This window comes from Bemisia tabaci, unplaced genomic scaffold (assembly GCF_918797505.1).
Source record: "Bemisia tabaci unplaced genomic scaffold, PGI_BMITA_v3".
In the NCBI taxonomy this organism is placed as follows: Eukaryota; Metazoa; Arthropoda; class Insecta; order Hemiptera; family Aleyrodidae; genus Bemisia; species Bemisia tabaci.
In genome coordinates, this window is record NW_027311744.1 from 1 (window position 1) to 13,223 (window position 13,223).

At 38.1% G+C, this 13,223-nt stretch overlaps 1 protein-coding gene across 1 annotated transcript; it reads right to left on the bottom strand.

Moving 5' to 3' along the window:
• Nucleotides 1-2,164: 2,164 nt before the first annotated feature.
• LOC140225802 (uncharacterized) lies at nucleotides 2,165-10,252 on the bottom strand. The gene is made up of 2 exons (XM_072305738.1): nucleotides 7,488-10,252; nucleotides 2,165-5,534 (listed from the first exon to the last, which is right to left on the bottom strand). Exons 1-2 carry the CDS (start codon nucleotides 10,084-10,086, stop codon nucleotides 3,724-3,726), a joined length of 4,410 nt encoding a protein of 1,469 aa, XP_072161839.1. The 5' UTR covers nucleotides 10,087-10,252; the 3' UTR covers nucleotides 2,165-3,723.
• Nucleotides 10,253-13,223: the final 2,971 nt, after the last annotated feature.

A 13,223-nucleotide genomic window follows, 5' to 3' on the forward strand; every position in this document is an offset into this window, starting at 1 on the left:
GCGATTTTGTTCACTTTAGTGCCTACGGAGGTGTAAAATTGCATTATCATATACGTCAATTCCTTGCCCTTAGCAGGATTTCAAAAGCATTTTTTTTTTTTTTTTTTTTTTTTTTTTTTTTTTAAATGTTGGTATTTTGACATATTTTGAGGCTTCTGTGACGGAGATTTTCCGTCAATTTCTGCAGAACAATTACGCCTTACTTTCAGCACAAAGTAGTTTCGAATTGCTGCCTTCAAAACACCCGGAAAATTTTCGAAATTTTCACGGTATTTGGAAGCATTTTGAGGCTTCCATCATGAAAATTTTAGAAAATACTAACTGAATGAACACGGCGGCGTTTTCTTTCGAGACTTGACATTAAGGGAGATAATCATACTCGACGAAGGTTTTTTTCACTATACATAATTTCTACGGGGGAGGGGGGATAATACTATTTTGAATTCTAGGGAGGCTAGGCCCCATAGACTCTATGGAGTCTTTTTTGTTGTCTTTTTTTTAAATTTACTGAACCTAAGATTGAAGACGCACCTGCGATATGTATAGAAAAAATTAACAATATATAAACAAAAAGGAATACAAAATGAATAAATCAACTACGTGAAAACTATGTGTTAAACTTAAAGAAAAAGGAGTATACTGCCATTCTAAGGAAGAACGCCGTATGAACATTCGAGAGTTGCCAAATTTCTCTAGATAAAATATGCATTCTTGACAACATTCGTGCATATTTTTCATTGACATTTTCAGATATTTTAGATTAAATTGCGCACAAAACTGTCTGAAAATTTTGGAAAATAATATCCGCAATTTTCCCAGTAAATTCGGCTTTTACCGGAGGAAGCTTGGCAACATCTGAAGGTTCACAAGGCGTTCTTCCTTAGCACGGCAGTAGAAACAGTCCAACCAGTCCTCGTCCCTATTTCTACCAAATTCCTATTCGCCGCTATTCAGGTGCCAGAAATTTTCACCTTTGACCGATTGGTATTTAGAACCTGTTTTATTTTAACCGTGTTATGATGTTGGGAATATCAACTTTCAAAGATATTGAGTAGCCGTTTTTGACGATTTTTAGATACCATATGAAATTCCTCTTTTAAAGATACTCGGAATGCTTCCTTGAAAATCCTTGTGGCTAATTAATCGTGGCTTCACCTCGAATTGATTTTAAAATTATGATAATTATTTTTGAAAATTGGCAATAGTGTTAGCTTAAGACCAGGGGTTGCCGTGGGATGCTCGGTCGAGGATATGTAATTTGCGAATCGGACTTGGTTATCAGTCACGAGTTGGGACTTTTCGCAGTTTTGAAGGCAGGCGGAAGCGTTGTGTATTCGCGTGTAATGCTTGAAGTATTAAGCTCAGTTGTAAGGCGCTGGTAGATATGTAACTCCTTCGGTGCTCTCGAAGTCGTAAGGCGCTGTTGCCAGAGCACTGATGATTGTTCGAACGTAACATGTCGTTCGTGTAGTTCACACGACCGATGATGTCCTTTTCACGTTTGAAATGCCACAAAATTTTCCTATTTGGCGACGACTCTCCGAAGTATAATCAATCTTCGCAGAATTCGAAATGGTATTTTCAATTCTTATTCAAATGAAATCCTGTATCTTTGGAGAGAGCCCAAGAAAGTAATAGGGCGTGAATCAAAGCTGCGAGTCGTGAAGACTGGAGGAGAGTAGGAAATAGGAATACTGAAAAACTCCACATCGATGACATTTTCATGAAACAGACTCTGCACAAGTTAACTAGAACAGAACGGTTACAGTGAGAAAAGGAAAAAATATTTTTATCTTTATCAATTCAGATTCAGAACTATAGGTAATTTAAGTTATTTAAAGTCCACTATAGTTTATCGGAGTTAAACACATTTAGAGATACTGAAATTCGACTTAAAACCGACTCAATTTCATCTTCAACGCTGGAGCAGATTATTTTTGAGTTTAACAGTGTACTTCACATACGGCCTGGGGAGTTCGATTAATGGTTTGAAATCGCTGGACCAAAATTCAAGTTTCAAGCATCAAATCGGGTTAAAACAATCGAACTCAAAGACGAATACACCGTAGTCCAGGCAATCTAGCTTTTTAGGTGGAAAAAAATCGGAAGCAAATTCCGACTGAAGGGCGTTAATGTACCCCAGTAGGAGTGTAGATTCTGAAAATTCCCCAACTTTCCGATGTGCGGAAAGCCCTGAAAAATCAGGGAATTCCCTGAAAATTCGCAAATTTTCAAACGCACATAACTCGGCGTCAAATTATCGTATTGAGGTCGTTTTTTTTTTTAAATTGTCAGAAATTGAGTCAGGTACACGTTAACGACAACTACGTTTGGAGAAAAAATTACCATAGTTGCCAAATTTACGAAAAATTGAAAATTTGTTTTTTCTAAAAATCTTTAAAGCTGATTTCAGGTCCCAAATCGATGGAAATCGGAAAAAATGCCTTCTACAAAAGTTGTAGAGAATTTTTTAAGCTTTAAAACGGTATATTAACGAATTTTGTACGATGAACCGTTGCCAAACTACGCGCAAAAAACCTGGGATTTTTTTTCCGCGCGAGAGCGGCAGATCCTCGCAACTCAACGCGTAGCCACCTGTTAAAATCTAAAATTTCTCCAGGATCCTACTTTTAACAAATAGTTATGAAATTGGGAGTATCTACTTGTTTGATAGAAGTATGAGAACACCCTCTCTACTTCCATCCTCATCCCTTGTTGCCACATCGTCCACTTATAATGTTATCTCTTTCGCGCAGGCACTTTTTAGATGGTTGTGAATATCAACTTTCGATGATCCTTAAAAATTATATTTCAATTTCTAGAATTAAAAATGCCTCGTTGTAATGCAGTCTTTCGAGAGTTTTTTTATCTTCCTTTACTTGGAGGAAAATTAATGAAAACTCCTTGGAAATATCTTGCACATAAAAAATTGGAAAAATCAAAGGAAAGATGGAAAGCGGTACACTTCTCTTCATTCCAATCATAAAATACGCATTGGAAGTAAGCTAAAGTGAAAATATGTGGAAACTGTATCATTATCAATAACATTTTTACTAAGCTTCTTTAATACTAAACATTTGATTAGGATGCACTTTATTGGAAGTTGGCACGCAGAACAAGAAATGAAAATTTGCGATTGTATGAGTTTTGGAGTTAAAAGGAGGGTCATCTTACGCATTTAAAGTGGAGAAAGGAAATAGTTTTTTTCTTTTTCTTCTTATTTACGTAGAATTTAAATCATACAATGTCACAACTGCCGCATTTATCTAGCGGTATCTATTAACTAAGTTGAAATTAAATTATTCACAGGATTTATCTAGATGGAACTTATGGTGAGACTGTACGATTACAATCAATATACATATCATTTAAGTGCGTGATATGTAATCCCTCCGCCTACTGATTTAATATTACCTTCCAATGCGACTTTTTCCCGAGGCGACTGTCGACAGAAGTCCGTCCCTACATGTCATTGACCAGTAGGATTGGCTCACTGGCGTCCTCCAGGACTCTGGTCAATGCCACGTGAACCAGACTACGTGACCCTCGCCTCGGAATCAGAATGAACATGTGGGATAAGTACCATGGTTACATGTTGGAATAAGTTTAGCAAGGTTACATGTTGGAATAAGTATAGAAAGGTTACATGTTGGAATAAGTATAGGAAAAAGGAAATAGTATATAACTTTGTCAGAGGGTATATACCTAATATAACAAAGCGTATTATAGTAATTCGTCCTCATCATCAATTTTGACGGAATTATCACAGCAGATACCCCGACAACCTACACACATTGAAGAGCAAGGTAAAGTCGACTTAACGCAAGTACAATTCTTACGGCACCCTGCCTCGCAACCGCAGTAAATTAAAGAAAGGATAAAATCAGGTGCAGGGGCAATCGAAGCTTTTTTCGGCATGAAACCATTAGCTGTCCTCTGCCAACCCCACTCTTCCTGGGGCAAATTCACACCTCGCCATTTGCAAACTTGAAGAAAAGCGCGGTAAGAGTGATACTGCGATGCATTTGAGGTTGGGGGGAGGAGAGCTAAGTCAAAATTAGTCATAAGAGGAGAGCGAGCAGTTGCTTGGTGGAAAAGAAAGAATCGAAGCTCGTCAAGTGTATCATAACTTTTACGTTTCCGACCAGCGTACAGAGCAATGAGGAACTTTTCACCCGCTGCTGCTATCATTTCATGGCTGCTAGTGAAATCTAAAAATGGTTTTAAATATGACTGGATTTCATCACCTCCGGGTGTTACTTTTAGTGCAGAGTATGGCTTCTTTTTACCTTGTTTAAATAGAGCAGAATTAGTATCGCAGCCAGTGAGGGCGTGGAAAGGCATCAGAATATCTTTTATTTTACCGACCTCAGCTAGAACCTTAGAACGGAGGTAAAGTTTCCCAGATTTTTTACAACTATCAGGAATGTAAAAATATAGTTGTTTTGCACGCTGGTCGCCGAGAGAGATGAATAAAACGATCAGATCAGTGTCCTCTCCAACGATGACGACATCGTTAGCATCGCTATACTGGAGCCCAGTATTGACGATCATGGCATCAGCATCATCTTCCGCCGTTTCAGTCTGAATTCCACGCTTAATTAAGTAAGATGACAATCTCTTTATAAATAACACTTTATTGTGACGGTTTGACAAGAAATCTCCTTGAGAACCGTAAACTTTCATGTCATCTTGAAAGTTGACGTCGACACATTGCTTTCTTTTCCCTATTCTCCTCTCTTGTTCTTGGGTTTTGGTCGTGCCTGTCGATGGATAACCGTCAAAAATTACTGTTTTTGATCCATGAAAAGTTCGCTGCAGGTAATCAAAATATCTTTTGAAGACTTCCTCATAGGTAGATCCGCGAGGCCAAACAACCTTATGCAAGAGAAACCCCCCATCAATGACAAAATGAGTGGAAGATGGTGACAGATCTCCGATCGCCACATCTGTAGGCTTAGGTAGTACGTCTAATAAAGCAGATTTTTTACATTTTTTGAATCCTGTTGGATCAAACAGAGCTGTTGGGTGGTTAGCTAGTTCATATTTAAAGCATTCTTGCAATTCTTCATCAGTTTTAGTACAGCAAATTATACGATTAAACAGCTGTGTCGTATTAACTGTAATATTTTCCCCCTTTATGTTGATTGAGTTTGTAAGTGAGGCTAAAGATTTTACTTTGGAAGAGCGTTGCAATTTAAGTTCAGAAAAACTTTGACCGTCTACTTTTTTCAATAACTCTCTACCTACTTCCTCAGCTTTTTCGCAATTAATTGTTTCATCTCCAGTCAAACCAGAGGATAAAGATACAATACTTTCATTATTTCCTTCATTTGAAAATGGAGGATGATGCGCAAACCACTCCGAGATCTTCATACAATCAGCACTATCTCTTGAAATTCTAGAGTTCCGAAGTTCAACGTGCTGCTCCGAGAATTCAGATTTAGTTCCACAAAACTCTTCTAATTCTATGCTATATGGAAGGGTAACGGGGATACTGCTGATCCATTTTGCTAAAGTGCTTTCTGTAATCCCTAGACAGAAGAACAATACACAAATTTTTTACCTCTTGGTATGAGAAATGATGGTAAAATATCATAGCTCTGCTGACGTAAGGATATAAATAAATTAAGCTGAGCCCTGTCTTAGAATACCTCGTGCTTTTCGAGACTCATGTGAAAGTTAAGTTATGCCCTTGCGTGAGGAGAGCGAATATGTAAGCTAGAAAAACCAACAGACTTACACAAGAAAAAGTAAAGGAAAAAATTTGTACCATCCTCTTTTTAAAAGGACTCATGCCTCATGAACAGCATCATAGTATGAACATTACACATATTATTGACGAAACATTTCAAGTCTATTTTCTACGTACTATCAAAATGTAATATGTGTCAGTGCAAATGACCGATTGCATAATTTTTTCGGTAATAGCCTGAAAAAATTAATTAAAGATGTATTGAGAATTTGAAAAGTTGGGTGTTTTCAACACTCATATCTAGATTTTGTTTTCGTGTGAGATATATAGTTCCCTGGTAAAAATGGCAAGTGCTCAGATCAGTAGCACTTGCCTTTGGAACAGACCTAAGCACTGATGTCAGTGCTGCCGGGCGCTGATCTGCTACCTCAGTGTTAGGTCTGTTCCAAAGGCAAGTGCCTCTGATGTAAGTGGCACTGACCTAAGTGTCTCAGACGTAAGCGGAGTGGAAACTCCCAGAAATACTGTACAGGCAAAAATTTCGTTAATTACCGATCTGCTAGGTACGTTAAATCACTATTTGACGATCAGGGAGGGCTGCTGTGAGTTTTCAATCCCAAGCAAGTATCACAATCTTCAGGGGACATCGCTCGTTCCCATGCGGTCTCCAATCTAAGTACTAACTACGCCCGACGTAACTTAACTTCGGTGACCGTCCTAGCGATTGAACCACTACACTACCTGCGCGTGTACGTGTTAGGGGCGTAATTTTACCATTTCAGTGCCCCCATTGGGGTAATTTTGCCAGCAAATGATGATTTTGTCTTTGAATGTGAATCCGATACTTAATTTTTCTATTATTCTTTTTTAATCAATCAACATGTAAATGAAGTTTTGTAAGTTACGTTTCTTTGAAAAAAAAATGGATCGCACTAAAATTCAAAATTAAAGCTAATGATGCAAAAAAAATAATGAAAGTTGAAATTATACAAAAAATATAAGTTAGCAGATAAAAAAATTGAAAGTAAAGGAGTAAAAAAGTTAGAAAAGAATTGAAAATAAAGTAGGAAAATTTTAAAAAAAATTGAAACTGAAACATTTTAAAAACAGTTAAAACTGAAAAAAATTAAAACCAAATTTAAAACTATTTTTTTTTATAAAAAAATAAAAATGCTTAAATAAATATATCTAAATACATATTTTAGCGGTGATAATATTTTTATCGATCTCATTTTTTGTTGTGTTTTAATTATTTAAGTGCCATCTTAAACGAAGAGGGTAAAACAAATTATTCAAGAGTGTGGCTACTTAAACTAGTTTTCCTTCCCTCTTAGAAAATCCCACCTTCTACAAAATATGCCTCTCTGAAAGATAAAGTTTGTGGTCCCCGTGTCCCGAGGAAATATTCCCCCACGAAAATGAAATAGGGTGGGGGAAGGGGGAGCCATCTCTACTTTTTGGGAGTGAGTGCGGTTCAATTAAGATTGATGTCAGAGACTTACCCTCTGAACCAAGTCCTGACCTCAGTCCCGCTTACCTCAGAGACATCTCTGCACTTAGGTAAGTCTTTCTCCCGACGTCAGTGCCTCTTACCTCAGTGCTGACTTCTTGGGTAAGTGCTTTAACACTTACGTCAGAGAAAACTGAACTGACCTCAGAGCAAATTGCACTGACCTCAGTGGAAAATTCACTGACCTAACACTTGCCATTTTTACCAGGGTTTCAAAATATTCCAGGAAACGGAAAAAAATTAAAAAAATAAATAAATTTTAATTTATCTAATGTGAGTTACCTCTGCCATGAGTGAGACCACCAGATGACTTCATTGATCTCATTAATACTTGTTCGATTGTTAAATCAGACCAGAGTCCAGACCAAAATTTGTTCGATCTACGGATAGCAAAGAACCCTTTCTGCGAAAATGACTTGAATTCCCCATCTGACATTTTCCGAGGCAGCTCCAGCATTTCTTGCAAGTAGAGATGAGCGGATTTAGCGTAATTTAAATGCCCCGAAGCGTGGAAAAAGGGTAACATTTTTTCGATACACGCCATATGTAAAGGCCAGTTGCCAGTTCTTTCAGCCCTGATGAACATTCGGATGATCTGCACTTGATCCAAGTATTGACACCAAAGCTTCGCTGTTCTGGAGGAGGTTTTGAGCTCGTCCACAATTTTGGAAATATCTAATGTCAAGCGGCCAACATCAGAATGAGCGAGATCCACGCTGAACACGGATTCAGTTTCAGAAATTTGGCATATCTGTTTTAGTTCTTTCGTGCATGCATCGTCCAAAGGTTTCAACTTTTGAATAATCAATTTCATCAAACATTCCCCAACTAGGAAGTGAGCTCGGACTGCTCTGGAGTAAGCGTGTCCGTTCATGATGTTCCGAACAGAATTAGGAGCATAAACACAGGAGATTACCTCCTCTAGACCGCTTCCTGCCATTATATCGCCAATGCTGCCTAAAAATGACATCAGAGTATGGAAACCTCCCAATCTGATTATTAAATCGTTAAGATCGTCGGATGCGTATTTAATGTCACAAGCTTTATAAAATAGAGGCTGATCAAATGTAACAATAGTAGATTCCATTTTATACCGTTTACTCTCACTTTTAGCAAACTGCAATGCTGAATACAACGTTGTCAAATTAGAAGGATCCAAATTAATGAATGGCAGCGCAATAACGGAGCTAGTACTAAATTCTGTAAAATTTTTGGTGCTCAATGTCATATAGCCACTCCAGCTGGGTATACCAGTGGTCTTATCACTATCATTGATTTCTGAAGGAATTAAAATTTTGTTGAGCAACCACATACAATCATGATGATGCCAGTATTTAAATTCTTCAAAACCAACTAAGCATTGATTAGAGGCCTCGATAAAATTTAGAACTTTTACGTTTTTCAGTCCCATCGATGGTCTTTTAGAGTAATGCATGACTGGTATCGATGGGAACTTCCCTTTCTGAACTTCTTTTGAAATAGCTGAAATAGGCACTTTAACATCGGGGGTATTTACGACTGGAGTTACTGAAACAACTCCGCCCATGGCGTGAAAGGTGTTGTAACCATCCAGTGTATTAGTATTAAAGTCAGCATTATCATAAATAAATTGAACAAAATTCGCTGAAATATCTTTTGCCACTGGATCAAGGACAGCTACTGACAAGAACTTCCCAATTTGGCTATATGGCGTGGCAACTCCAATTGCTGACAACAACTCGATCAAATATCGAGCTCCGTACTTACGATGCAAATGCAACGATAGTGAAAAAATCAAAGGTGAATAAAATGATCTAGGCCTCACAGAATTGATGATCATATGCTCAATGTATTGGATTTTTGCATCATACTCTTCTGGTTTTTTTTTGTATTTTTCAATGAGACCTCTTAAAAAGAGATTCAAAGTTTCAGGCACCATTTCTTTGGAATTGGCAATATCATTACTTGTTGGATAAAACTCAGTTGGGTACATAAATGCTCGTATATCCTCTAAAACTATTTTGGACGCAGCCTCTACTATCCTTTTCCGCTCTTCGTCCTCATTTGTTTTCCTATCCTGATACCACTGAGCGTTGATGACTTTGTCGGAAAAACTCTTTAAACAAACGATAGGAGACTTGCCGGCACGATCTATAATAACTAAATTACTTCCAAAAAAACCTTTTAATTTTTCTTTCAAATATTTATCGGTGTAAACTTTAGCATCAAATCCTGCTCCAAAAGTTTTCATAATTGTGATCAATTCTTTTAAGGAATATTGAGAGTCTTCAGAATTCTGAATGAAATTGCACAGTTTGGTCATTAATGTTTCTTTCTGAACATCAGCTGGGCGTCCCCTTTTACAGACACTGGACTTTTTGAAGGACAAATTACATTTTTGATGGTACCGAGCCTCAGCCGCAACAAGGTCCACCACACTCATGACCCGAGATGACACAATTCGACTACACTCGTCGTCTATTTCTCGGGCTCTGCTCAATATTGATTCTGTGAACTCCAAAGTTCTGACTGGAAAAACATCTCGGTTAGAGTCTTTCCGTTTTGTTTCAACAATTTTACCACCACAAAATAAACAATTTTCTTTAAAATTAAAGTCATCGACTTGATTCCGCAATAAAATGTCACCATTACCTGCCACATTTTCTTCGAGCTCTAAAGATTTACAATACGAGGCTATTGTTGATGCGCGGGTGTAGTTTTTTCGGCACTTCTCGTGAAGGGTAACTTCGTTTAAATTGTTTAACTGAACTAATACAGCTCTGTCCTTGCGCTTTTCAGCGGCTATGCGAATTGCATCCAATCCTCTTTGCACTAGGGTGTATGAAGATGCACTTAATGTCTGTCCACAAATAAGACACAAGCCGTCTTGAACTTCCGGCATTTTTTTAATTAAAAACACAAAATATTTTAAATCTTAAGAAACCCGTTTAGCACCCAAACACGCGACGCGCGAGGTGTGAGACTAATTTGTTATGTTTTTTTAATTCGTCATCTGTCAAACACCGAAGAAAAAGAACAAAATTTTGAAATCAGCTGAGTCTTCTCCTCTTTTCTCCTCCCCCCCAGCCCCGCAATGCGTTTCGCGAGCGTCGCGTGATGTTCCCCCCTGCCCACCAGTTCAAATTGTCCGAAATTCATTTTTCCCCTCCTAGGCGATCTTGGTTTCGGTTGTTACGCTATGTAGAAAAATGAGGATCGTACTATTCGTCTGAAATGAGCATAAAACTCTTGAGCGCTAGAAATAAAAATGTATTAAGGACGCAGAAATGCAGGAATTTTTGTTGCTGAGATAACTGCGCGACCCGCTAGACCAGAGATTTTTTTTACCTTTTCTTACATGTAATTTCACAACATAATAACAAGGAATTTCTCGAAACACTGCATTACAACGAGGCATTTTTAAATTCTAGAAATTGAAATATAATTTTTAAGGATCATCGAAAGTTGATATTCACAACCATCTAAAAAGTGCCTGCGCGAAAGAGATAACATTATAAGTAGACGATGTGGCAACAAGGGATGAGGATGGAAGTAGAGAGGGTGTTCTCATACTTCTATCAAACAAGTAGATACTCCCAATTTCATAACTATTTGTTAAAAGTAGGATCCTGGAGAAATTTTAGATTTTAACAGGTGGCTACGCGTTGAGTTGCGAGGATCTGCCGCTCTCGCGCGGAAAAAAAATCCCAGGTTTTTTGCGCGTAGTTTGGCAACGGTTCATCGTACAAAATTCGTTAATATACCGTTTTAAAGCTTAAAAAATTCTCTACAACTTTTGTAGAAGGCATTTTTTCCGATTTCCATCGATTTGGGACCTGAAATCAGCTTTAAAGATTTTTAGAAAAAACAAATTTTCAATTTTTCGTAAATTTGGCAACTATGGTAATTTTTTCTCCAAACGTAGTTGTCGTTAACGTGTACCTGACTCAATTTCTGACAATTTAAAAAAAAAACGACCTCAATACGATAATTTGACGCCGAGTTATGTGCGTTTGAAAATTTGCGAATTTTCAGGGAATTCCCTGATTTTTCAGGGCTTTCCGCACATCGGAAAGTTGGGGAATTTTCAGAATCTACACTCCTACTGGGGTACATTAACGCCCTTCAGTCGGAATTTGCTTCCGATTTTTTTCCACCTAAGGTCCAATTTTATGCTAGATTGCCTGGACTAAAACCTAAAAACTGTGAAAAAATAAATCGCAGAGAAATTCATATCGCTCCTCTTGCACAAAGTGACCTTTCGCACAAAAATTATTTCTCACATTTCGACCCTCAAATACGAGGGTCATCCAAAAAGTAAGTTCACCCCTTTCATATCTCCGAAACTAAAAGGGATAAATCAAATCGGTAAAAAATAACTTCTTACTTATATCCTCAGCTCTCCATAGGTACCAAGATTTTTAAATTTGGACCACTGGTTGCCGAGATATTCGATTTTTACGTGAACAACTCCCGGCCAGTTCCGTCCACCAAACGATGCGCTGCGATTCCCGTCACGCTACCTGAATTGCATGACTGTGTTCCCCACACACCTACGTAGGAATAACCAACTCAAATATTCTAAGATTGACTTTAAAACAATCTTACCTTATTTTTCGACGTAATTTCCGTTCCTTTAGATGCATTTTTCATAGCGTTTCTGAAGCTTCTTAATGCCGTTCTCAAAAACACTTTTGGTTGACTCTTGAACCAGCCATTGACTGCTTCCAGTGCTTCCATCACCTGCTAATCGTTCTCGAAGCGCTGGGCACCTAGGTGCTTCTTGAGTTGCGGAAAAATATAATAGTCACTCGGGGCAAGGGCTGGAGAAGTGGAGAGTATGAAGGATGAGGTGACACCTCCCACGCAAATTTGTCCAACAAATTTTGGGTCTCTTTCGCCGTGTGAGGTCTGGCATTATCGTGAAGGAATAGGGGACCACGAGACAAGAGACCCGGTCGCTTGTTTCTTATTGCCAATCGCAACGAATTCAACATTCCTTAATACCGTGGTGCATTGATTGTACACTCTTTCTCCAAATAATGGACGAGAAGTACTCCTTGAGAGTCCCAGAAGACAAAAGCGACGCGACAGCGCGCGGTGCATCTCATATCTGCGCGTCGTTTGGTGGACGGAACTGGCCGGGAGTTGTTCACGTAAAAATCGAATATCTCGGCAACCAGTGGTCCAAATTTAAAAATCTTGGTACCTATGGAGAGCTGAGGATATAAGTAAGAAGTTATACTTTACCGATTTGATTTATCCCTTTTAGTTTCGGAGATATGAAAGGGGTGAACTTACTTTTTGGATGACCCTCGTAATACGAAGGTCTATACAAATTCATAATTTAAAGTAGAGATAGGGAAAACGCTGGTAGATTTCCGTGCCGGTTGTTGTACATGTCGTGTAATTTTTTTTAACCTTGCAAACTTTGTAATAATAGGCAAGGAATCGATCCAGCGGAGTGGAAAGCTCCCAGCGGCAGCCACTAATACCTACCTAAACCTAGTAAGGGTCTAAATTATTCAGGCCTCACCGCCATGCAAAAAGAGTGCTTCGTCACCAACAGAAGTTGAAATGAGGATATTACATCAAAAGTATCCTGCTAATGTGAGCGTCGTATGAAAATTCGCACGCTGCCAATTTCATTCCAATACACTGAAAAAAAATCTCGGTGTATTTACTAAGAAAAGGGTAAAATTACCAAGAATTCAGGGTTCTATTTGATCCCAGTTTTTCCTCGGTAAAATCACCATTTATGGAATTGGTCATTTTACCGAGAAATCTCGGTAAAATCATTGAACTTTCTCGGTAACTTTACTGGACCTTGGTGAAAACGCCAATATTTTTTATCGACTGTGGTAGAATTACCGAGATAAAATGGCAAAATGACCGGGAATTGATTACCAATAAAAGTCGTATTCTTGCCTGAAAAAAAAAAAAAAAAAAAAAAAAAAAAAAAAAACAGCAAAAATACCGGTTTATAGGTAAGCTTACCAGTCTGTCTTGATAAAATTACCAATATTAGGTAAAAAAAAG

Excerpts from the sequence above, each read along its gene's own strand:
- LOC140225802 (XM_072305738.1), bottom strand. The coding sequence starts at position 10,086 with ATGCCGGAAGTTCAAGACGGCTTGTGTCTTATTTGTGGACAGACATTA. Across the intron at positions 5,535-7,487 it reads TGGTCTCACTCATGGCAGAG|GGATTACAGAAAGCACTTTA; the intron begins GTAACTCACATT and ends TCTTCTGTCTAG.